Raw genomic sequence first — 23,402 nt, forward strand, 5'->3', positions numbered from 1 at the left:
TTCACAGAGAGAAAACGAAAACTCAGAGACACAACTCCCCAGGGCCAGGACCTGAACACCAGCCCTTCTGGCCTAGTACCCAAGACCTCCACCCCCAGCTGCCTCTTGGCATGTGGTCACCACCACTCCCGAAGTGCCCCTCACCCACACCCGGTGCCACCATGAAGCTAGCAGAAACCCTGGGAAGTTTCCTGACCAACTGTGGAGAGGTCTGCGTGTACCGTCTGGTTTATTCCCCTGAGGCTTTTGTTTGAGCCTTTAACAAAATGACAATAGTGAAAACCCCACTAGGGGTCTGGCAGCCCAGAAAATAAATCTCACCGGAAAAACCTGACTCCGAATCTGAGCGGGACTCCAGACCTCATCACCAGTTCCCAGAAACGTGGGGACAGAGGAACAAGTAAAGCAACACCATGGGGACACAGCCGGCCTTGTTCAGGCCAGAAAACCCCTTGGAACAGGGGTGCGTGGGTGGTTCAGTCGGTTAAGCGTCCGACCTCAGTTCAGGTCATGATCTCACGGTTCGTGAGTTCAAGCCCCGCGTTGGACTCTATGTTGACAGCTTGGAGCCTGGAGCCTGTTTTGGATTCTGTGTCTCCCTCTGTCTCTGCCCCTCCCAAATTCACACTCTGTCTGTCTGTCCCTCTCTCAATAATAAATAAACATTAAAAAAAATTTTTTAAAAATTAAAAGAAAGAAAATTCCTTGAAACAAAGCTCACATCTCCAACAAATGAAATGCAGGAAAAAGAAACAATTGCTTTCATGCAAGCAAGCAAACTGGGAGAAAACCTTTTTACAACAGTGGGAAATACAATGCCTGAGCCTCAACCTATCAAAGAAAACATGAAAAACCCTTACTGTAAAAATTGGGGAACTGATGCCGTTTTTTGTTTTTGTTTTCTTTCTTTGATTCAAAGAGCCTTAAGAGGCTTCTCAGTCACAGCCATTGTGGATCTTATAAATGGATCGTGATTCGAACAAACCGAGTGCAAAAAAACAAATTGTCTTGAGATCATCAGGAACATCCAAGCATGGACTGGTATTTCCGTTAATGGGGCACCTGGGTGGTTCAGCTGGTTAAGCGTCTGACCGACTCAGGTCATGATCTCATGGTTTGTGAGTTCGAGCCCTGCATCAGGCTCCGTGCTGACAGCTCAGAGCCTGGAGCCTGCTTTGAATTCTGTGTCTCCCTCTCTCTGCCCCTCCAGCACTCACACTCTGTCTCTCTCTTTCAAAAATAAACGTTAAAAATAAATAAATAAATAAACATTAAAAATTTTTTTTAAAAAAAAAAAAAAAGAATTCCCATTAATCTAGTCATGCACAACTTGAGTTGTATACCAGGGTTTCATCAACGAGTCTGCACAGGGAGGTACTTGTGTGTGTGATAGTGTGATGGGGAGGGTTTGTTTAAAGCTGGAACTTCTCCAACTCCAACACACACAGAATCTCTGAGATCTTGTGAGAATGTAGGGTTCAGAGGGTTTGGGGGACCCAGGACTCTGCATTTATAACAAGCCCCCAGGTGATACCCATGCTGCTGGTCCTTGGACTACACTAAGGTTTAAAAACAAGAAAACAAACAAAAAAAAAACTAGCTGAGTAGTTGTGTGGGTTTCATCAAGCAATTTGTGAAAATTCAGATCTTGGGGCGCCTGGGTGGCTCAGTTGGTTAAGCGTCTGACTTCGGCTCAGGTCATGATCTCGCAGTCTGTGAGTTCGAGCCCTGCATCGGGTTCTGTGCTGATGGCTCGGAGCCTGGAGCCCGCTTTGGATTCAGTGTCTCCGTGTCTCTCTCTCTCTCTGCCCCTCCCTTGTTTGCGATCTGTCTCTCTCTCTCTCTCTCTCTCAAAAATAAACATTAAAAAAAATTTAAAAGGGGCGCCTGGGTGGCGCAGTCGGTTAAGCGTCCGACTTCAGCCAGGTCACGATCTCGCGGTCCGTGAGTTCGAGCCCCGCGTCAGGCTCTGGGCTGATGGCTCGGAGCCTGGAGCCTGGAGCCTGTTTCTGATTCTGTGTCTCCCTCTCTCTCTGCCCCTCCCCCGTTCATGCTCTGTCTCTCTCTGTCCCAAAAATAAATAAAAAATGTTGAAAAAAAAAATTTAAAAAAAATTAAAAAAAAACAAAAAAAAACACCCCAAAATACTCCATCAAAACCAAAAAAACAAAACAAAAACACTGGAGGCAAAGAGAAGATGAACCAAGAGAGTAAATACTGGTGGTTGTTGGATTTGAGTGCTGGGTATGGGGGCGATGGTCCAATTTTTTTCTTTTAGGTGTGCTTGAAATTTTCTATAATAAAAAAAAAATTTAATAGCGGCTGAATGTATCGAAGGCTTACTACGTCCAGGCCTCGTGTCAAAGGTTTTACAGGGAGAGTGGCAGGTAACGTGAGCTGGTGAAGGTCCCGGTTGTCCTCTGCAAATCCCCCGCCCAGAAAGGGACCAGGCAGCAGCTTTGCCGTGAGTCTCCGGGAGCAGAAGCTGGGCCCTTCAGCGGATCTGATGGTGCCACCCTGGCCCGAGCCCCAGGTCCCGCGGCCGGCCGCAGGCCTCACCATGGTGAAGTAGGCTGCCGCCTGCTCCAGCAGTCCCACCAGCCCCAGCTCCGTGAAGTGCTTCCCGGAACAGAAGCCCTCCTCGTCAGGCGACAGGATGTCGTCGGAGATGGCCGATTCCTCTAGCACGTTGGATGAGATGTTCTGTGGTGGGAGGCGGCGTTAGGCCCCGGCCCCACCCCACGGGTGCCACCGCCCCCCACCGCCAACCTGTCACCCGGGCAGCTCACCTGGAACGAGACGCAGCCCACAGGCAGGTAGCGGCTGTCCTCCAGCAGGGCGAGGTACTCGGCCACCAGGGCTGCCGCGTGCACCATGCACTGGGCGGCCTCCGCGTGGTTGCCCAGCTCTGCATGTTTCCCTGCCATGTTCTGCAACCACGTGAGCCGCAGGTCGGGGGAGCCCTGGTAGCCGCGGGCAATCCTGGCATGCATGGCGGGGGGGGGGGGCGGGCGGGGGTGAGGAGGTGGGGCACTCGCCCTGTCCCCACTGCCTATCCCTCACTTGTCCGCCCCCTTTGCTTGTTACCCCAGCCATCTGCGCCTCTCACCAGCCAGGCTCCTCGGCCAGACCCCCATTTACGTGGGGCCTCCTCACCTATTGATCTGCTCATCTCTTTTCTCATGTGTCCTTCCACTTGTCTCCCACTGACCAGCCAATGGCCTCACCTGCTTAATCTTAAGCCACGCCCTGCTCCCCCATTCCCCTTGCTCGAGAACCATGTCACTGTCCTCCAGGCCCATCCATCCCATCTGCACCCTGCCTTCCGTCTCCATCACCTGTTTCCCGTCTCCTACTCCCCTATTTCTTTTTATTTGGTTCAAAAATTTTTAACATTTATTCATTTTTGAGAGAGAGAGAGACAGAGTGCCAGCAGGGGAGGGGCAGAGAGAGAGGGAGACACGGGATTTGAAGCAGGCTCCAGGCTCTAAGCCGTCAGCACAGAGCCTGACGCGGGGCTTGAACCCATGAACCGTGAGATCATGACCTGAGCCGAAGTCAGACGCTTAACCGACTGAGCCACCCAGGCGCCCCAAGAGATTCTTTTTTTTTTTTTAATTTTTTAATGTTTATTTATTTATTTTGGAGAGAGAGAGAAAGAGAGAGCACAAGCTGGAGGAGGGGCAGAGAGAGAGGGAGACACAGAATCCGAAGCAGGCTCCAGGCTCCAAGCTGTCAGCACAGAGCCCGACGCGGGGCTTGAACCCACAAACCATGAGATCATGACCTGAGCCGAAGTCAGACGCTTAACCGACTGAGCCCCCCGGGCGCCCCACCCACTCCCCAATTTCTAACCAAACCCCTCACCTCTCCTCCAAATCACTTCTTTCCTGACCCATCGTCACTAGTTGGTACCTCACCTGTCCCTCCCACCTGTCCCCTTCACTTGTCCTTATTCTCATCTGTCGCCGTCCAGTGTGTGTTCACCTGGCACCCTTTTCCCCGTTCACTTACCTGGCCTCCCCTTACCTGTCGCTGTCACCATCTATTCCCCCATCACCTGTCTGTGCGGGAGAACGGCCGCAGGTCCCGCCTGGCCCGCCTCACCTGTACATGAGATCGATGAGCATCTCCGGGTCCTCCTGATGCTCCTTCATCTTCACCGTGTCCGTCAGGATCATGTGCAGGTTGAACATCAGGTCCTGGACCTGGAGCCGGGGAATGGCCAGGGGCCAGTGAGGGCGTGGAGAAGCCACCAAGCGTGCCGGGCAAGCAGGGAGGGCGAAGCACAGGCTGAGGAGGGCGTGGCGGGGGCGTGGCGGGGGCGGGGTCACCTGCTCCGCGAAGGTGCTGTCCCGCAGCCCCACGTCCTCCTCCGCATAGGTGAGGATGGTCTTCAGTGACCGTCTCAGGTGCTCTTCACTGAAGCTCTGTGTCGTCCCCACCAGGGACGAGAGCGACATGGTCACTTGCATCTTCACGCGGGCAAAATTCTGAGAGGAGCCCGGGAGGAAGAGCACGCCTGTGAGGCCTCGGACCCTCATCCCCGGGGCCTGATTGACCTGCCCGCGCCACCCGTCCCCCCTCCTGCCCTCCATCTGCTGCACTGACACCTCCTACCTGCCCCTCCTACTTACGTTGCCGATCTCGAAATTCTGGCGCATGAGGAGGTAGAGTGAGGCGCTGGCGTGCGTGCGGATGGTGCTGATGCGGCTGCCGCAGTGTCGCAGGAGCCTCAAGCAGAGATCGGCACACAGCTCTGTGTCCTCCTCGAACAGCAGCTCTGGGAACTGTCCCCCAGGGTGAGACAGACACTAGTCGGCCCCTCCCCATTCTGGCACGGAAGGTCCCGGATGGGGGCGGTGGCAGGGGCATCTGTGTTCTGCCCGCTTTGGCCAAGCACAGTGGGCTTTGGAATCAGACCTGGGGGGAAGCCCTTGCTGTGTGACTCTGGGTGAATGACTCTGCCACTCTGATCCTCAGTTCCCTCCTCTGCAAACCGTGGCTAAGGAGGGTCTGTCCCATGGGGTTGCTGAGCACATGGCAGGTGCTCAAGGGCGGTGACTATTACTCTGATAACCGTGACCGTCGAATGGGGCTTACCTTGGACACCAGGGCTCGCTGTGTGGCCAGGCCATGCTGCAAGAAGAGGGCACTCTGGGCACTGCCCAGACTGTACAGCACAACTTTAAGCACTGCGCCTAAGACGCTCTCCCGGGCCTCTGACAGCATGACCGTCTAGGGGGTCAGAAATCCAGCTGTTAGGGACTGAGCGGCTGACGGGGTCAGGGAAAGAGAGGGATTGTATGGCCAGAGATCACGAGGCACGGTGATGGGGTCGGAGGTCAGGGAGACGCTGGCTCAAGCCCTACCTGCACGATGATCTCCAGTGTGTCCAGAACCACCAGGCTTGCCTCGGTCGCCAGGTTCCCGTCCACCAAGGCCTCGTGTTCCATTTCATCCTTGGTCCTGGAGGGGACGGGAAGGGGTTGGGGGCTGAGGTCCAGGGACACCGGTTTTTCTGGAAGCCGGTCTGACCCCAGCAAACTACTTCCTGCCCACACCCACTTGTCCACACGGTCTGAGGTCTGTCTCCAGTGTGTGATGCTCTTCCGCCAGCGAACGTTCTCCTGGTTCCCAAAGGGACTCCTCTCTGAGACACGCGAGGCGCATGTTCACGGATGTGAGAAAACACAAAGACGTGACTGTGAGGAGACGCGCTCAGGCGTTAAGATACACGTGTGGGATAACCCGTGAGGACGCTGGGTGACACGTAAGCATGCGAAGGGAACACGTAGTTAAACATGAAGGACGTGTGAGAACGGACAGGGAACACAGACACCCGTGTGCACAGGGATGATGCACACGCTTAGTTCTGGGAAAAATGAGCCAGACATGGAGGTAGGGATGCCCCCCTCCTGGGGTCCCTCAGACAAAGGCTGGGAGCAGCTGGTGGGGACGTGCACAGGACGCATTTCCCCCTCACCACGACTGCGCCGGACCATCTCCTGTCGTGCTCCAATAGTGCCCAAGATGGCTTCCTCCAGACGAGCCTTCATGTCCAGTGACTTCTTGAACGTGAGACTGTTGATGCGCTCAAAGGCCTTTTTCCCCTGTGAGGACAGAGAACGGGTTCAAGGTTGACTCTGCCCTTTTCTGTGGGACCTGGGCTACTTGGTCCCACTCATTCATCATTTCTGACCTCCAGGATCCTGTGCCTGGAGACACAGTTCTCCCCTTTACTGAAAGGTCTTGGCACCTTCCAGAGTCTATTCACAAAGGCAATTCTCTCTTTTCTCTTTGGCTCAGCACAGAAACAGTCCACCCCTTTACCCTCAAACCTGCAGGAAGCTGTGCATGAAGACAGTCCACCCCTTCGCTCCCGCCCGCAGCACCCCAGGGACCTGTACACACGCTCAGCCTGCCTCATACAGCCCATCCCCCACCCCCCGGCCCACCCTCACCCCCACACCTTGTACTCAAAGGCAGCGAGGCAAAGGTACAGCAAGTCCAAGAGACGACCCAGCTGAGGGAGGGCAAGGTCAGCAGCCCAGCGCTGCAGGAGGGCTGGCTCAGCATTCTTCAGGACCCACAGCACACACACCAGTAAGGTCCGGCTGGACTCAGCAGAGAGGGGGCAGCCTGAGCGAGAAGCCTGGGGCCAAATAGGGGAGAAGGTGTTCAGAAGGGGCGGAGTTGATTTTCATTTCCTCCAAATTAAGATGAGAACTGGCCTGTCAGTATATCATTACATAACTTCTATTACCAGGTTGGAGGGTGTCTCTGGGGACCAGTGCCATACTCACTGCCACTGGGCCCTGGGAGATGCTAGCCCGGGAGCCAGGGGCTAGGGGGCCACCAGCGATGGCCATGGCCACTGAGGGGTTGATGGTGCCTCCGATGTCCCCTTCCCCTTCTGTGTCTGAGTCGAGCATCGAGGCCAGTCTTGACCGTTGACCTGGGCCCTCTGCAGGGAGGGGCAGGAGGACAGGAGAAAGAACCCTTGGTAAGTACCGTCTCTGTCTCATATTCTCACCCAAAGTTCACCTCCTCAGGGAAGCCTTCCCTGATACCACTCCCCCAGACCAGGCTGAGGTCCCCCGTCATCTATTCTCAGAGCTCACTTTTTATGCTTGTCGTTAGACATGTTTCTCACGCAACTGTTCGTGGGATCCACAAAGGCCTGAACTCCATCTGCTCTGGCTGCTCCTATATGCTCAACACTTAGAATGTGGCCTGGCCCACAGGCATAGTAAACGTTTACTACGAGGAGGATGATGATGGCGGCAACAATGGCGGTAATAATAATAATAATAATAATAATTAACAATAATAAATGCACCGCTATTACCACAGCATCAACTGGCACTTACATAGAGTCTCCGCTGTGCCAGATGCTACTGTAGGCACTTTGAAAATATTAACTCTTAATCGTCAAAACAACCCTGCAACACAAATACTCTTATCATCCCCACTTTATGGGTGAGGAAACTGAGGCACAGAGCGATTATGTCATTTGCCTGGGGTCACGCAGCAAGCTAAATTAGGATCTTAAGCTAAATAGTCTGGTTCCAAACTCTATGATCTTCAAAGAGTAGCCCTCATACCCCCTCTCAAAAAAAGTTCCATCAGAGAGACAGGAGCTGCCAACAAATACAGAACTGGTCTCACCCCAGAGAGTCTTAGAACATTAACTGAGCTTAACTAACACTCCAGCCCAGCTTAATCTAGCTCGGTTCCTGACCAGATTGAGGTGATCAGCCCATTATCCCATCTGCCTAAGAGAGGGAGAGAGGGGCCCTCACTGGGAAAAGAGGACATTGCTTCAGTCACGATGCTTCCTTCACATACAATGTCCAAGATACGATAACGAATTACAAGACAAAGGAGGAGGCTAGAAAATATGATGGACAAGGAAGAAAAAGACAACAGAAGCAGGCACACACACTACCAAATGTTGAAGTTAGCAAACAAGGACTTTAAACCATAAAGTGGCAGAAAAGACGGACAAAGCGGCTACCAAGCTGGGAAATTACAATCGAGAATTGGAATCTACAAAAAAAAGAAAAAAAAATCAAACGGACATTTTACAGCCGAAAATGATGACATCTGAAAACTCAAAAGACTGGATGCAGCCAGAGAAGAGATAAGCAAACAGCCTGAATACAGGTGAACAGAAAAGTTTCCCAACTGCAAACAGAATGGAAAACAGAATGGAGCACAGTGGACACACGTGATGCGATCAAGAGGTCGAACGTACGTGTAATTGGAGTCCCAGAAGGAGAGAGGCGAGAAAAGGAGGCAGAAAAAAAAAATTCAAGAGATGAAGACTGAGAATTTCCCCCAAACGACAGAGGGGATCAACCCAGAAATCCTAAGTCTGTCTTTCCAACTATATGCTGCCCCCCAGGTGCCAGTGAATGTGGAAGACGAGTGAATGAACACGGGGCTCCAAGCACCCCCTCGCCCGATGCTCCCCACCTTCCTCTCCTCGTATTCTCTTCCTAGAAGATCACGTTAGAGTAACGACTCCCATTTACAGTGGGGTGACTGCCCCAGTATGCCGCTCCCCAGAGTTTCACATAACCTTAGGAAGTGGCCGAGGCCACCACTGTCCCCATTTAACAGGCTCAGAGAGGCCGATGGCTTTCCTGGGCCCCACGACAGCACTTGAACCACCTCCCCTGACCCCACCACCCGTGCTTTTATTCCTAACCCTGCGTCCCCCTCCCCTTCCCCCGTCCTTCCTGACTTGAGCTCGCCGGGATCCATCCAGCCCCTGGATCGGGTAACCCCGTCCTGCCCCCGGCCCACTGACCAGCAAAATCATGCAGCCGTGGCAGCGTGTCCCGTGCGAGTGACAGCAGGGGTAGGTACAGCTCGGCCACACGGGCCTTCACGGCAGCCTCGGTGTAGCGGGGGTCAGCGTCATGGCCACAGAGCAGACTGTGGACGGCACTGATGGCCTTCTTGTGCAACAGGGATGCCCTGTCGGGGAGGGAGGAGCTCAGGATGGGGTGGGCGTGGCCCCTGGACCTTTCCACCAGCCCCGGGGGCCAGAGCGGGGCCTGTGCTCACCCCTCGGCCTCAGGTTCCAGGGCCAGCGCCAGCTCCGTCAGCAGGAGCCCAGCCAGAAAGTGCTGCTGCCGGAATGGCCCGCTCAGCTCGAACATGCTGGTCACCTTGGGGTCTGGGGCCTGGCTGGAGAAGGTGGAGCTCTGCAGAGGGGAGGAGGAGGAGGAAGCGGGGATGGCAGGTCAGGGGTCAAGGGTCAGAGGCGAGCGACTGGAGTTACCCACGTGTAAGGTGCCAGGGCCTGGAGTCAGAGGTCTGAGAAACAGCAAATGGAACCCTGGTTGAGAGCGAGGATTTAGGGGTGAGGAAGGAGAAGCCGGTCCTCCCGAGAAATTGGCAAGAAGGAGGGGCAGAGGTAAGGGGTCAGGTCCCCCGGGCAGCGGCCCACTGTGAAGCGGACGACTGAGGGACCCACAGAAGACGGGTTCAGGCGAGAGGTCACAGGTCAAGGGGAGGAGCCAGAAGAGAGGCCAGCCCACCTGGGAGGTGGTGGAGGATACAGAGGGCGAGGGCGAGGCCGGAGGCGACAGGGGGCAGCAGGGGAGGTTGAGGGTCACGTAGTGCTCGTGGCTGCACAGGATGCGGGTGAAGTCCATGCGCAGGGTCAGCAGCAACGCTGGGTTGGGGGCCGACTGCAGCCGCGTGGCCACCTGCGGGGTAGGGGGTTGGTGGGTTACGTTGCTCGGCCCGCCACGCCCACCGCCCTGCCCTGTCACCTGCGGGTGCGCTGTTCCTGCCGGGCCCGCCCCTACCTGCTTGTAGTGGGCTCGGACCAGGCTGAAGACGAAGCCTCGGTCCGCCAGGGACAGCAGATCGCTGAGGAAGAAGGCCAGGCTGGCGTTGAGGCGCTCGGCCAGCTCCGCGTCCTGGGGGCACAGGGTCTGTCAGCCCGCGCCCACGTGTCCCATCGGGCCTCAGTCTCCACACTGGGCCACCAGGGACCTCCAGGACCCGCCTCACTGCACCACGGCCTTGGGGCTTCTTGACGTGCCTTCATTTCTGGGTTGTCCTCCTCTGACTGTCCCTTCCAGGCCCCACGGTTATGTGTCTACACTCCTCGGGACTCTGTTCAGAGCACTGTTTTCAGGGCACCCGGGTGGCTCAGTTGGTTAAGCGCCTGACTCCTGACTTCGGCTCAGGTCGTGGTCTTACAGTTTGTGAGTTCGAACCCCACGTCAGGCTCTGCACTGACAGCACAGAGCCTCCCTGGGATTCTCTCTACCCCTCTCTCTCTGCCACTCCCTCTCTCTCTCCCTCAAAAGTAAGCAAATTAACTTTAAAAAATAAAATAAAAAAGGGGCACCTGGTTGGCTCAGTCAGTTGAACTTCTGACTTCAGCTCAGGTCACAGTCTCACAGTTCGTGGGTTCGAGCCCTGCATCAGGCTCTGTGCTGACAGCTCAGAGCCCGGATCCTGCTTCAGATTCTGTGTCTCCCTCTCTCTCTGTCCCTCCCCTGCTCACACCCTGTCTCTCAAAAATGAGTAAACATTTTTAAAAAAGATATATATATATATATGTATCTTTATATATATATACTATATATATATATATATATATATATATATATAAATTTATATAAAAAAAAAAAAGAGGGACGCCTGGGTGGCTCAGACTCTTGATCTCAGCTCAGGTCATGATCCCACGGTTTTCATGGGTTCGAGCCCTGCATCGGGTTCTGCACTCACAGTGTGAAGCCTGCTTTGGATCCTCTGTCCCCCTCTCTCTGCCCCTCCACCCCTCACTCTCAAAAATAAATGTTAAAAATTCTTTTTTTTCAAAGAACCCTGTTATTTTTCCTTTCATTCGATTTCAATAACACAATATGGATGGCAGAAACTGGCTGCTGACTCCCCTCAAATCCTCTCCCCTCTCAGAGTACTGGAATCTTCCTTCAGAGTTCAGAGCTGGGTAAAGACTACATTTCCCAGCCTCCCGTGTAGCTGGGGATAACCATGTGACCACATCCTGGCCAAAGGGGTTTGGTAAGCAGCGATACGGTCGCTTAAACAGAAGGGACAGGTCCTCCTGTTCCCACCCCCTTGTCACACATCATGGGGCAGGTACCACGTTGAACCGCAATGGCCAGCCAGGCCCACCCTGTGGAACCCCCTGCAACCCACCTATGCTCAGAAATCAACTTTGGTCACATTGAAACCACTTGTGATTATGTTTGGGCAAATGAACCTCTGCCCTACTTGGTACACTCCCAGCAATCATTTTAAGAAGCATACGGGGAGCATCCACCATGTGACAAGTCCTGCGAACCAGACAGACATGGTCCCTGCTGCCTGTCCAACTCACAGTCTTGGGTGGGGGGAGGCAGACAATAAATAGAAGACTTGGAGATACTCCCATGTGCTCTGAAGGAAACTGAACAGGGTGCTGTTTCGAGAGAAGCCCCAAAGACAAGAGAAAGCCAAGAGGAGAAAGGCATCCGGAGCCCAGAACATAGTAAGTGCAAAGGCCCTGGGGCAGGACGTGCCTGGAGAACGTGAGGAACAGCAGGAAGGCTGCTCCTGGCTGATGCTTGCTCTGCCCTCGTGCTCTCATGAGCTGCCCTTGTGCTCTCATGAGCCACTCTGTGGCTTCACAAGGTAGCCTCGGTGGCCCTCACTTTCCTGCAGCCCCAAAACACAAAACACAAACCTGCCTTAGCTCCGAGTCCACGGTGGGGACAGAGACTGGGTCTTCGTTGTGCGCTGAGCCTGACACAGTCAGTGCTCGAGAAAATGTCAAATAAAGCAATGAAACCACTGGGGCCCATCACTGATGCCTCCCTGGCAGCTGGGACGACGCTGCCTCTCGGGGCTGCTGTTCTCTGCAGCCCTTTCCGAGGGACGTTTCCTCACAATCTGGGTCAGCCCCTGGGAAGATAGCCCCTGGGGAGGCCCCAGTGGAACAAGGTCGAGAACTTTGAGACCAGCCCAGAGGTCCCGGGAGATTGCACAAGGGCTGACTTGGGTTGGGCCAGCATTTCAAAAATCTGGAACGTTCCTTATCAAATCCAGAAGTCCCATTTCTCCTTAAAAGTCATGCGTCCTGGCCACAGCTAATGGGTACATGCCCTCTAGGCCATCAGAAGCCTCACTCTCCCCAGGTGGTGAGGGCGTGGGCTTTGGAGATGGTGGCTTGGGTTCAAATCCCCATTCTGCCCCTTCTCAGTTATGTGGTATCGGCTTGTGACCAGTCATTCTCTGCCTCAGTTTCCCCATCTGTAAAATGGAGGCAACAATAATACTGACTTCACGGGGGTAGTTGGGAGAATTTAATATGATCCATCTAACGTGTTTAAGATACACAGTAAGCACTCAAATGCCCAATATTGCTACTATTATCATTATTATTATTTCCTGCCTAGCTCCTGTGAACACCGGAATTAGTGATCCAGGACCTGGACAATCATCAAGGTCTGAGAACATCGATGTCCATTTATTGAGCACTTACTGTATTCCAGCACTGTAGTAAGGGCTAATGGATCTGTGCTATCGCCTTCTCACCCTCATCAACTTCCCATTCTGACCTTTGCTCACTCTACTCCAGCCATACTTACCTCCTAACTGCTCCCCTATCAGCCCAGGCATGATCCTACCTCAGGGCCTTTGCACTCGCTGTTTCTACTGCCTGGAAGGCCCTTCCCCCAGACAGGGCATAAAGTGCTCCTTCCCCTCCCTCAAGTCTCCTCGAAACGTCAGCTCCACGAACACATAGATTTGGGTCTGTTTTGTTCACTGCTGTGTCTCTAGCATCCAGCGCAGGGCTGTGCCCACAGTTAGTGCTCAAGAAATGGATGCTGAGTGAACAGGCTCATCTGGCAAAGGGGGTTCGTGGTTCCCCACCTGGCCTGCTCTGCGGCCTCTCGCAGACCCCTCCCACTGAGGCCCTTTCCCTCATACCTTGTATACCCGGGTGATGACTTCCAGGCCCACAGAGCCCACGAGGGCCGCGATGTCGTCCAGGAAGCGCCCAGGGAAGCGAAGCTTGCGGGGCGTGTCCAGCCGCTGGCCCAGAAGCAGGTGCAGGGCCATGCTTTTCACCTGGGGGCGGGGCGAGAGCGAGGGGGGGTTGAGGGACTGGACTGGGGGCGGGGCTCACTAGAAGGGGGCAGGGCTCGAGGGGCTGGGAGTGGTACTTTTGCAGCAAGGAGGATGGGCTAGAGGTGGCCCTAACGGGTCCTGGGTGGGGATTGAGCTGGCAGTGGGCGGGGCCTGAGTGCCTCCTAGGCAGGGTTGGGGAGGCTGAGGGAGCCCGGGAGGGGCTGGAGTTGGTCTCCTGGGGCTAAGTATGGGGGTGGGACAGAAGGTAAGACTTGTGGAGTGGGACTTGAGGGAGCCCACCTGGGTGGGGTTTGGGGGCCCCCCTGGCACCTCTAGAAGAGCTTGGGGGCAGAGGCTCAAGTCTGATCACAAGGGATTCCCTCTCTCTCCGGGGAGATCTCTTGAGAGCGAGGGGTCTCCTCCCTTGTTAGGGGTCTCTCAGCGGTCTCTACAATCTCACAGGGAAGGTGGGGAGGGGTCTTTTCTCTGCCAAGGGGGCTTCCGGGGGCCTCCCTCTGGGGAGAGATCCCCCTCCGGTGTCTCCTGTCTCACTGCGTGGGGGTCTCTTGGGACCATTTCCCAGGGGTCTTGGGGGCAATCTCAGAGGGCTCTTTCCCGAGGAGAGGGCCTCCCCTGGTGTCCCTCGGGCGGGAAGGAGGGTGTCTCACCATAAGCTGGAAGAAGAACCAGGCATGTTGCAGGACCGTCTCTCGCACGGCGCTGCCGCTGACCACCCACTGCAGGGCCAGCTCCTCGTGAAGCAGCTGGGGGCAGGGGCAAGGGTCACAGGGAGCTGAGGGGCCCGCCCCATTCCCTCCTCGGGGTGGGGGGGGAGGGGGCGTGACCGGGATGGGATGCAGCTGCATGGCTTGGGGTTAGTGTAGCCGGAGACCATGCAGGAGGAGAGGGAGCAGAAGGAGTCAGCATGCCCTTTCCCTGGGCCTTCTAGACCCTGCTGGGCTTCGGGGGAGACAAGGCGCTCTGGGGCCAACGCTGTGTCACCCGCCCCCTCCCTCCCACTACCTTCTGCACAGTGGGTCTCGGCTGGGTGGCCGGTGGGGCCAAGGAGGAGCCCTCGAGGTAGAAAGAAGTTCGGCTAGAGCTGCAGTCGATGGCCTAGGATGGGATGGCCGGGGGGGTCAGTGAGGATGTAGGCAGTATGGACGGGGGACAGGCGAGTCCGTGGAGATGGGCCGAGGCGGCATGGATGCGAGAGCAGAGGTAACAACGATAAAGGTGGGTGATGGAGGGGAAGAGAAGCATAGTGAAGACAGAGAAGGCAGTGCCCAGCAGGGTGGACGGGAGAGGCGAGAATGGGGACAGGAGCCCGTCGGCGAGGGTGGACGGGACACGGGCACACACCCAGCATGGGCGAAGGCGGCAGAAGGAATGGGGTGTGCGGGGTGGACACGGTGAAGAGGGAGGGTGCGGTCCGAGAGACTCGGGGAGGTCGGGGTGGATGGAGAAGGGCACCGCGGTGGAGGAGAGGGTGTAGACAGTGGAGTGGAGTATAGACCTGGGGTCAAAGCGAGGACAGAGGAGACAGAAGAGGAAAAGAACAGGACAGAGATGAGAGGAGGTGCTGGTGAGGCACAGCGGGAGCAGCCGAGAGCCCTGGGTTCCGGGCCCGGCCCTGTTTGAGCCTTGCTTGCAGCCTTGCACGGCCTCGGTGCCCCCATCTGTGAAATGGGGATGGGGACCCATGCTCCCCTCCTCCTTTGCTGGTCAGGAGGTGAGGCCGCTAGCAAAGAAGGGAGGCCCGGAGATGGGGCCGGCCTCACCCCTGGAACCTGCACGGGCCTCGGCACTCGAGGGACCCCCAGCTCCCACAGTCCCAGCAGAGCCCTGGCCCCTCAGAACACACTAAATGGGCCACCCACTGGCAAAGGCCAGACTCAGTGTCCCCTCCTGCCTGGAGTGCACACCCTCCTACACCTTGTCACTTCCTAGATGGTCTCCAAGGCCCAGCTGACACCCCAGAGAACTGAGGGCATTGGGGGAGGCCCAGTTAAAGATGTTGGGAGGGGGCTGGCAGGGCCCATGAACCCAGATTTCCAGCAGTCTCAGGAGAAAACTGTCTACAAGGTCCCATGCTGCCAGCAGTCCCCCGCCTGCCTTCAGTGCAGGTTGCCTGGGTGATGGGCATGGAGCTGGAACGAGGTCTGGGGCCAAGTGTGCAGGGAAACCCCCCCTGCGGCCTGCTCTCCATGGCCAGGGGCTCTGAGCTCGGTCCCAGCGTTTGCATGTGCCTTTTCCTCCACCCGCAACACCCACCCTTCGCTGACTGGCTCCATCTCACCCTTCAGGTCCCGACAAAAATGTCACCTCCCTGGAGAGGCCGCCCCCCCACCCCCAGACCACAGAGAGGAGGAGGCTGGTGGCCTCGTTTCTGTTTGTTTCTTTTCCCCGCTTTCACACCCTGCGCTCATAGACTCGTGTGTGTGTTCGGTCGGTATCTGTCTCCAAGGCTATCTGGCAGCGTGGGGGCCAGGCTGGGCCGAGACCTAGCCCGAGAAGATCCTGCCTGTGACGCCCTAACTCGTTCCCAGGCTCGAGACCGCGGAGCTGGACACTTTACCCGGAGTCTTTACCACATCTGAAAATTCGGAGCCCCGGGCCCAGGTCTATCTGAAGGCAAAGCCCCTCCCCGCACCACATCCCTGGGAAGGGACAGAGTAGGGGGAGCTGCCGTCTGCCTGAAACAGGATGGGAGAGCCCAAAGGGTCAGTCCTGGCCCTTTGGCATCATTCAGGTTGCCACATCAAGGGGACAGTTGAGTCTCCTGAACAGAGTGGATTAAGGAGGACATGTACAGGCCATGCAGTGCAGGCAGTGAGGTTATAGTGGCTGGTTTTGCATATTCTTTGCATGCTATCTGCATACCGCCCGGTCCCTTCTGTCTCTGCCTGAGGCTGTGGTCTGTAGGGCAGCAAAAGGCTGGTTCAGACGACTGTGATGCCTACGACACTGACACTACAGCCCCTGAGCAAAGGCAGAAGGGGTCTGCCGCCTCCTTCAGGCAGCCCCCCTAGGTTAGTGGGCCACAGCCAGGAAGGTGGGAGGGGCTCATGCTGAGATGAGGGTCACACACGTGCAGGGGCAGGTAGGGAGGGCACCTGTCTGGGGTCGGCCCCGCAGTAAGGGGGTGCCCGTCGCAGCACAGCCTTGCTGCCTCCTGGAGCATAAGCCGAATTCACCCAGGAGTGTGAGCGGTCGATACCCTGGAGATACACGGGTAGGAGGTGGAATCCATGGGCAGAAGGTAGGGAGAGCAGCACGAAACACCAAGCGTGAACACTGCCCTGGATCATACACGCAACCCCGGAAAATGTGTGTGCACGTCCGTGCGTGGGGTCCAGGCGCATATGCTCCCTGTGCACACACGTGCATGGAGCGCACATATACATGCGTGGGGTACGTGAGTATATGCCCTCGTGTATACACGCGCATGGGGTACACGCATATACGCACCTCCTCCACTAAGCACACGCTGCTTTTTTCAAGCAGGCCAACCTCCAGCCGCCCAGCCTCGGGTCAGCCTCGGAGTATGGAGCCCAGGGCAAAGTCTGAGTCACAGCTCCCAAGCTGTGACAGCCACAGACCAGCCGTGCAGCCGCCCAGACTCAAGCTTTCGTCCATGCTGGTTGTCTGGCGTTTTCTGTCCTCTGTTCCTCTGTCAAAACTAAGATCCTCCACCCGCCCACCTGGCGGCAGTGGCCACTGAGGCTAGAGATCCTGGGGTCCCCGCACCCTACCTTGCTGGCCAGGATGCGGGAGACCTCGTCGTCCACAGAGCCAGGGGCCACGGCCAGGTCCGGGTTGCTGCTGCTGATGCTCTTAGAGCGAGCCAGGTAGAGGCTAGCGGGGCGGCCAGGGCCACGGGCCAGCGTGGCAGCCTGCACCGCCACTGGAGGGGCCCCTGAGGATGGAGGGAATATGGTCAGCCCCCTGCCCCTGATGTCCCGTGGGCCCCCTGCCCCTTCCCAATCAGCCGTCTTTGGTGAGGTTGCTTTCTTTCTGAGCCTCCAGGGATCCTCACCTGTAAACGGGTATGATTATGGGTATGATAATGGCTGCCGCCTCGTAGTGATTTGGGGGAGACTGAAACACACTGAGAACAGTCCCTGCGCATAGTAAGTGCTCAGAGGCGTTCGTGGTTATTGCTAATTACTTAGCAAACAGAAAAGAACCCAACTTTATTGAACCCATGTTATATGGATCACTGTACCATTTAATATTACCAGCAGCCCCATGATGGGGTTGCCTTTATGATCCTCGTTTTACAAATGGAAAACAGACCCCGAGAGGTGAAATCACTTGCCCGAGGTCACAGGGTTTGTAGGAGGCGGAGCTGGGAGTTCAAACTTGGGCAGCCTAGCTGAGTCTCTGCCTCAAGCTACTGAAGATGCTTGTTGACCGGCTGAATGAGCCACCAGTCAAGCAACAGAGACCACAACTCCTCTCTTGCAAGCTGCTCAAACCTGCCAAGGCCTGTACAGCCTCTGGGCCTTTGCACATGCCATTCCCTCTGACTGGGACGCTCTTCTCCCTGATATTTCCTGCCCCCCCAGGGCCTCCCACCAACACTTACCACTTGGGAAGTTGGGCTCGGTGCCAGGCAGTCGGAAGGCGTAGTGGACATAGGCAGCCAGCAGCGGGCAGTGACCACGGGCATCCTGGGCAGCCTCTAGGCTCCGGTGGACAAGGCTGACCACATGGGCCATTGCTTCGAAGGCCCCACGACCTAGGTTCACTGCCGGGCAGAGCACAGGTCAAGTTCCAGAGCCCTGGGCCTCCTGCCTCCCCCAAGGAACCTCTTATCTCCCACCTTTCCAAGGGGTTGTGTGGCCACCAAAGGGTCACAGTGGACCTGCTCTGGGCCCTGGGGGTTGGGAGCCACTTTTCAGAAAGGAAAACTGAGGCCAGAAAGGAAAGTGAGCTATAGGAGGTCGCCCGGGACCAGGGGACTGAGGGGCCTTTTTCCAGATGGGGAAACTGAGGTCTGAGGGCTCACCGATCTGGCCGCCAATGATTGGAGGCCGCACGACCAGATGCACAAGCTTGTCCAGCACGTGGTGGGAGAAAGCAACAAGTGGCTGGGGGCTGGCGAGGCGCAGTGCAGCTAGGCTGGCCCGCAGCTCCTGCTCCACAGTCCCCTCACTCAGCACGGTGTCCTTGAGGCGGAACGGGAAGGCCCCTTCCTCCAGGACGTGCACCAGAGTGAAGAACTTGTCCAGGTGAGGGTCCTGGGGGTGGGAGGAGCTGGGGTGAGCAGGGTGGGGCCAGGGCTCCATGTCAGGGAAGACCGTAGGGGGTTGCGGGGGTGCGGGGATGCGGGGTGCTCCGTGGGCCAAAGACCAAGGCCGGAGATCAATGAACGGACTATAAATGAGGAAGGAGAGGGGTACCGGCTGGAGGGAGGAGAGAAGGGGAGCGACCAAGGGCCAAAGCCCCAGCTGGGATGGTCACTGGCATGGCTGAGTCAGCAGCTTCCCTGGGAGCCCGGCCTAGTTGACCGAAGTCACGTCCGTGGCCCGAGGCCAGGCCTCCCCGGTCAGCGGGAGCTGTTGCTCAACTCCAGGGCCGGACTCCTGGGTTCCCCCACCCCTACCTGGGGGTGCACAGAGGACACAGCAGTGAGCTCCACGCTGAACACGCCCTTGTGGCCGTCCACCCAGCGCATGCCCGGCAGCGCCACCTGCGGGAGGAACGCACCGGGTGGGGACTGGCCAGCCCTCCCGCACTGATCAGCCATTGCAACACTGTGGGCAGAGCAGAGCCCCCCCGGGGGAGCAGCCGGGTCCCCTGCCCAGCCCAGGGGGGTGCAGATGGGAGGCAGCACTATGGGGGTCCACTGGGTAGGCTGCAAGCCTGGGGTACTAATGGAGGAACAAGGAAAGGAGGCCCGGGGTGAATATTATTGAAGGGAATGAATCAGGGAAGAGCGTATGGGCTCTTGGACTTGAAGCTCCCAGGGCATTAATGACAGCTCAAGGGTAAGTGGGAGGGTGACAGCATTCATGCGGGGGATGGGCCCTGGAGGTACTCCTGGGGTGATCGTGGTCAGAGAGGCAGGCAGGATTGCTAAAGGGGGACCGGGGCAGAAAGGCAATGGGAACAGTGAGCGCAAAGGCCACAGGGTGGGGGGTGGTAACGAGGCAAGGCTAGTGGGGGACACGGAGGGACGCACGGAGCAGGAGACACAAAAGCAGTACTGCGGGGTGACGAGGGGTCCTGGAGGTCATCACAGAGGACAACAAGGATTCCGGGAGTACTGATGGGAAGGAAGGCAGGGCACGGATGGGGGACCATGAGACGGGAGCCTGGGGTGTCATCAGAGGACAAGGCACTGGGGGGCGGCTGCCAGGGCACGTACGTCTGGAGTGAGCACAGAGTAGCTGGGCGGGAGCTGGTCCACGGACACAGGGAGGCAGAAGGGGCCGGTCCTCAGGCGGCCGTGCTGCAGCAGCGGGATCCACTGGGGAGAGGCCAGGGGTCAGCGATGGGGCCGGCCAGAGGTGAGGCGGGCTGGGGGTGTGGGGGTGAGGGCGGGCGGGGGTCTCACAGTAAAGCCCACGGGGGTCTCCAGTGCGGTGCCCGGCCGGGGCTGGCAGCTGACGTGGTAGAAGGTGAACAGCAGGTGGTGGTTCTCGGTCACGCAGGCCGGAAGGCGAAGCTTGAACTCCTCGTAGAACTCTGGGGACCTGGCAGGGGCGTCTGCTGGGGGCTGGGAGGCCCCTTGCCTTCCCCACCCCCTCCTGTGAGTGTGACCCCGGTGCCACCCGGCCCCACTGTCGGCTCCCTGCCTCCGGTTCCCCTACGAGGTCTCCTGGAGGTGGCCTGCTCCCCTCCTCTGCCCCTGTCCCCTGTCCCGTCCCTGCATACTTGTTGTGGTAGACCACCGGTGTGAAGGCCTCGCGGGTGAATTCGCTGCAGCTCGACTTGCCAAAGATGACCTGGGGGAGGGCGTGTGTGAGGGGCCTGCCGGGGACAGCCCACCCGGGACGCCCCGCCCTCCTCCCCCAGGCCTGGCCACTGACCGGCAGGGCCTGGCTGGGGTCCTCGCCCGCCATATACTGCACTCGCACGGCGAGGTTGCGCACGGAGCCCTGGCGGCTGCTGAAGTTGAGGCAGTGCGGGTACACGTACAGCAGGTTCCTGCGGGGGCAGGGGGGCATCAGAGGGACAGGAGAGGCCGGGCTACTGGCACAAGCCGGGCCTGGGACACAGGGGGAGAGTGGCCACGCAGCTGGAACACTGAGGGCCGGGCGGTTATGGGCACCAGGCGGGAGATGTGACTGGCAGAGAGCGGGGGACAGGTGGACACCCTTAGAGCATAGGTGGGGGGACAGTGCAGCAGAGGGTGGGAACACAGAGGGACTTTGGGGGCGCTCATGAGGCGTGGAGAGGTGCCGAGCAGGAACAGATGGGTGCTCGGGCTCAGGGTTCCAAAAAGTGGCCCAGGCAGCCACCTGGGCTGACCCACCCCTCCCTGGGCTCAGGGGCCTGACTGCCCTTCCCCCGGGAGAAGCCACTAGGGTTATGAGGCCTACCTCTCAGGTGGAGACACTGAGGCCAGAATCAGAAGTGGGGGGGAGGGGGGACGAACGTTACTCCCATTTTACGGGGCGGGGGGTGGTGGTAGAATAGAGGCACACGCCCCACAGTCATCCAGGGAGCAAAACAGCAGTTGGCACTGCTCCGGGGCACATGTGGGTCCTGGAGCCAGGCTGTATGGCCTCGGGAGAGTCTTTGCCACACCTGTACCCTGCCCCACACCCCCAGCTTGCAGCCAGGCCAGCGCAGACCCCAGCATCACAGGCCTGCGGCAAGGGTGTGAGCAAGTCAGCTACCATAACGGCAGCAGAAAAGCCATCCGGGGAAACCGTCGGCGCTAAGACGCTCACTATTATCATCCGCTTCTGCTGGCCTGTTACTGTCGTCACCCCTTCCACAGGTGGGGAAGCCGAGGCTCAGAGATGCAGGTTCCCTCCGCGGGGCCCGGGCCTATCCCTTCCCAGCGCCCCCCAGTCCACACCTGGCCCCAAGCCCCAGCCAGCGTGATCTCAGCGTGGCCCAGCCGGACATTCGCCTGATGCAACGGTCGCGCCACCGCCAGGCCCTTGCACAACACGGGGCACGCAGCCGGCCGGTTAACGATTGACCGGGGGTTATTGGGGTGTCAGGGCATAAAAGGTGGCGGCAGTGGCGCCGTGGCCGCACCCTCAGAGCCTCAGCCATGCCCGTGCTCACACTGTGCCTGCTGTGTGCCCTGGCCACCGAGCCCTGGCCCTCGTCTGCAGCTCCCGTGGGGAGCCTGGAGCCAGCACAACATGAGGAGCTGACCCTGCTCTTCCACGGGACCCTGCAGCTGGGTCAGGCCCTCAACAGCGTCTACAGGGCCACAGAGGCACGGCTGACAAAGGCTGGGCACAGCGTGGGCCTCTATGGCCAGGCACTGGGGCTTCTGGGGCAGGAGGTCAGCCGGGGCCGGGATGCAGCCCAGGAGCTACGCACAAGCCTGTTGGAGATGCAGGTGGGCGCTGCACCTGGGGCACTGTGGGGTAGATAGGAGTTTGCAGCACAAGTGCCTAAGGTAACCGACTGTCTGGGTTTGCCCAAGATTGAGGGGGTCCCAGGAACACAGGACTTCCAGTGTTAAAATTGGGCAAGTCCCAGGCAAACAAAGGCAAGTTGATCATCCCACTAACATCCACTATTTATCGATCAGATGGAAGAGGATGCCCTAAAGCTCCAAGCAGAGGCCACAGCCCAGGCTCTAGGGGAGGCGGCGCAGGGACAGCGGGCGCTGCGGGAGAGCATGCTGCGGCTGGAAGGCCAGCTGAGGGGCGCTTGGCTGGGTCATGCCCAACAAGAGTTTGAGGCCTTGAAGGTAAGAGGCTCCCAGCCCTGGTGGAGCTGGGACTCTGATTTCCCAGGCAGAGCTTGCTTCTGAGCCTTGAGTCCCCGAGCTATCCCCAGGTCCGTCTCCCGGTGCCATGGCCTCCCACCTATATGACCCTGGGCAAAACCCCTGTCCCCTCCCATGCCTCAGTTTCCCCATTTGCAAATAAGCGTGACAACTGACGTCTCAAAGCGGAGACAGGGACTCAATACAGACAAAACGCTCCGCATGGGACAGGGGACATGGAAGTGACTCAATAAATGTATACAGTTAAGAGTAACCGGGTCTGTGTCTTGAGCGCCCAGTAGCTACCCAGCCCTGCCTTTTGATAACCCATATCATACTTATAACAAGTATAACATAGTATAACAAGTCCCATTTCATCCCCATTTAACAGATGGGGAAGTGGAGGCCAAAGAGTAGCAGTGAATGGCCAGGTCACACGGATACAGTCTGAGGGGCAGACGGCCCCGGGCGGCGTCGGGGGATGGAGGTGGGGCGGCCCCGGCTGAGGGTTCCGTCCTGACCCCGCAGGCCCACGCTGACAAGCAGAGCCACATCGTGTGGGCCCTCACAGGCCACGTGCAGCGACAGAGGCAGGAACTGGCAGCACTGCAGCACCGGCTGCGTCAGATCCAGGAGAGGTGAGCCTGGAGGGGGCTGGACGCACAGGACAGCCTGACGGCAGGTGCGCGGGGCAGCTGGGTGGGGACCCCTTTGCCTGGGCTGAGCCTGATCTCCCTCCCCACCCCCCCCCCCACCCAGACTCCACACGGCGGCACTTCCAGCCTGAGCCTGCCTGCGTGGAACTGAGAACCAGTCACACAACCGAAGGACGCTTCCTTCCGTGCCCCACGTGGCCCCTGCACAAGGAGCTGCCTGTCCACTGGGGTCGGCCAGGGTGCTTCTGGCCACGGAGCAGAGACAGAAACAGGCGGGGACACAGGCAGAGGACATGGCCCCGTCGTGGAGGGGTGGAGGCAGGACATGTGATCCTTCATGCTTACACACCGCCCCCCCCCCCCCCCCCATTAAAGCGGAGTAGTGCCATCTCACTCTACGTGTCTCTGTGCGTCTGGGAGAAAAGGTACCTTGCTTTGCAGGATGCACAGATACCCCCATTCACGTGCCCAGCTGGGCCCTGGAGGTTGTACCTGTAGCTGGTATGGGGGGCGTAGACCTCACGGGCGGGGAACTCCAAGATCTCCTTGGTGGGCCGGCCCCTGGGGTCTGGGTAGGGCTTGACATGAAGCAGCTCCGGGGAGAGGCAGAAGTGCGGGTTCTCGGGAGCCGGGGAGATGTCGATCTTGAGCTGGGCTGGGGAGGGAGTAGGGGGTTTGCACCTGCCTGGAAGCCTCCCAGCCCAGCCCCACCCTGTCGGGGCTTC

The 23,402-nt window shown here is 58.0% G+C and overlaps 2 protein-coding genes across 2 annotated transcripts in view; one reads left to right on the top strand and one right to left on the bottom strand.

Annotated features, from left to right (window-relative positions):
• The window catches only part of DOCK6 (dedicator of cytokinesis 6), a gene marked incomplete at its 5' end in the record, with an annotated part of 43,632 nt that overhangs the window by 4,472 nt on the left and 15,758 nt on the right, over window positions 1-23,402 (bottom strand). The window contains 27 exons of the mRNA XM_049639407.1: window positions 2,560-2,703; window positions 2,790-2,982; window positions 4,108-4,208; window positions 4,335-4,493; window positions 4,638-4,790; window positions 5,104-5,238; window positions 5,373-5,469; window positions 5,569-5,653; window positions 5,987-6,113; window positions 6,473-6,655; window positions 6,807-6,967; window positions 8,819-8,988; window positions 9,079-9,218; window positions 9,555-9,725; window positions 9,828-9,941; window positions 12,970-13,110; window positions 13,779-13,874; window positions 16,227-16,331; window positions 16,866-17,029; window positions 17,702-17,863; window positions 18,125-18,356; window positions 18,722-18,808; window positions 19,487-19,588; window positions 19,676-19,814; window positions 19,996-20,066; window positions 20,151-20,268; window positions 23,170-23,332. Of these exons, the coding sequence (XP_049495364.1) occupies window positions 2,560-2,703; window positions 2,790-2,982; window positions 4,108-4,208; window positions 4,335-4,493; window positions 4,638-4,790; window positions 5,104-5,238; window positions 5,373-5,469; window positions 5,569-5,653; window positions 5,987-6,113; window positions 6,473-6,655; window positions 6,807-6,967; window positions 8,819-8,988; window positions 9,079-9,218; window positions 9,555-9,725; window positions 9,828-9,941; window positions 12,970-13,110; window positions 13,779-13,874; window positions 16,227-16,331; window positions 16,866-17,029; window positions 17,702-17,863; window positions 18,125-18,356; window positions 18,722-18,808; window positions 19,487-19,588; window positions 19,676-19,814; window positions 19,996-20,066; window positions 20,151-20,268; window positions 23,170-23,332 (3,713 nt within the window). The remainder of the gene's footprint in view (window positions 1-2,559; window positions 2,704-2,789; window positions 2,983-4,107; window positions 4,209-4,334; window positions 4,494-4,637; window positions 4,791-5,103; window positions 5,239-5,372; window positions 5,470-5,568; window positions 5,654-5,986; window positions 6,114-6,472; window positions 6,656-6,806; window positions 6,968-8,818; window positions 8,989-9,078; window positions 9,219-9,554; window positions 9,726-9,827; window positions 9,942-12,969; window positions 13,111-13,778; window positions 13,875-16,226; window positions 16,332-16,865; window positions 17,030-17,701; window positions 17,864-18,124; window positions 18,357-18,721; window positions 18,809-19,486; window positions 19,589-19,675; window positions 19,815-19,995; window positions 20,067-20,150; window positions 20,269-23,169; window positions 23,333-23,402) is intronic.
• ANGPTL8 (angiopoietin like 8) lies at window positions 21,350-23,059 on the top strand. Its single transcript, XM_049639861.1, has 4 exons — window positions 21,350-21,646; window positions 21,842-22,003; window positions 22,550-22,659; window positions 22,781-23,059. The coding sequence occupies exons 1-4, from the start codon at window positions 21,350-21,352 to the stop codon at window positions 22,806-22,808; spliced, it is 597 nt and encodes a 198-aa protein (XP_049495818.1). The 3' UTR covers window positions 22,809-23,059.

This window comes from Panthera uncia, chromosome A2 (genome assembly GCF_023721935.1).
Source record: "Panthera uncia isolate 11264 chromosome A2, Puncia_PCG_1.0, whole genome shotgun sequence".
Taxonomy (NCBI): domain Eukaryota; kingdom Metazoa; phylum Chordata; class Mammalia; order Carnivora; family Felidae; genus Panthera; species Panthera uncia.

Bases quoted from the DNA above. Each gene is read 5' to 3' on its own strand.
- ANGPTL8 (XM_049639861.1), top strand. From the start codon at position 21,350: ATGCCCGTGCTCACACTGTGCCTGCTGTGTGCCCTGGCCACCGAGCCC. The intron at 22,004-22,549 runs GTAAGAGGCTCC...CTGACCCCGCAG, and splicing joins AAGAGTTTGAGGCCTTGAAG to GCCCACGCTGACAAGCAGAG. The intron at 22,660-22,780 runs GTGAGCCTGGAG...CCCCCCACCCAG, and splicing joins CTGCGTCAGATCCAGGAGAG to ACTCCACACGGCGGCACTTC.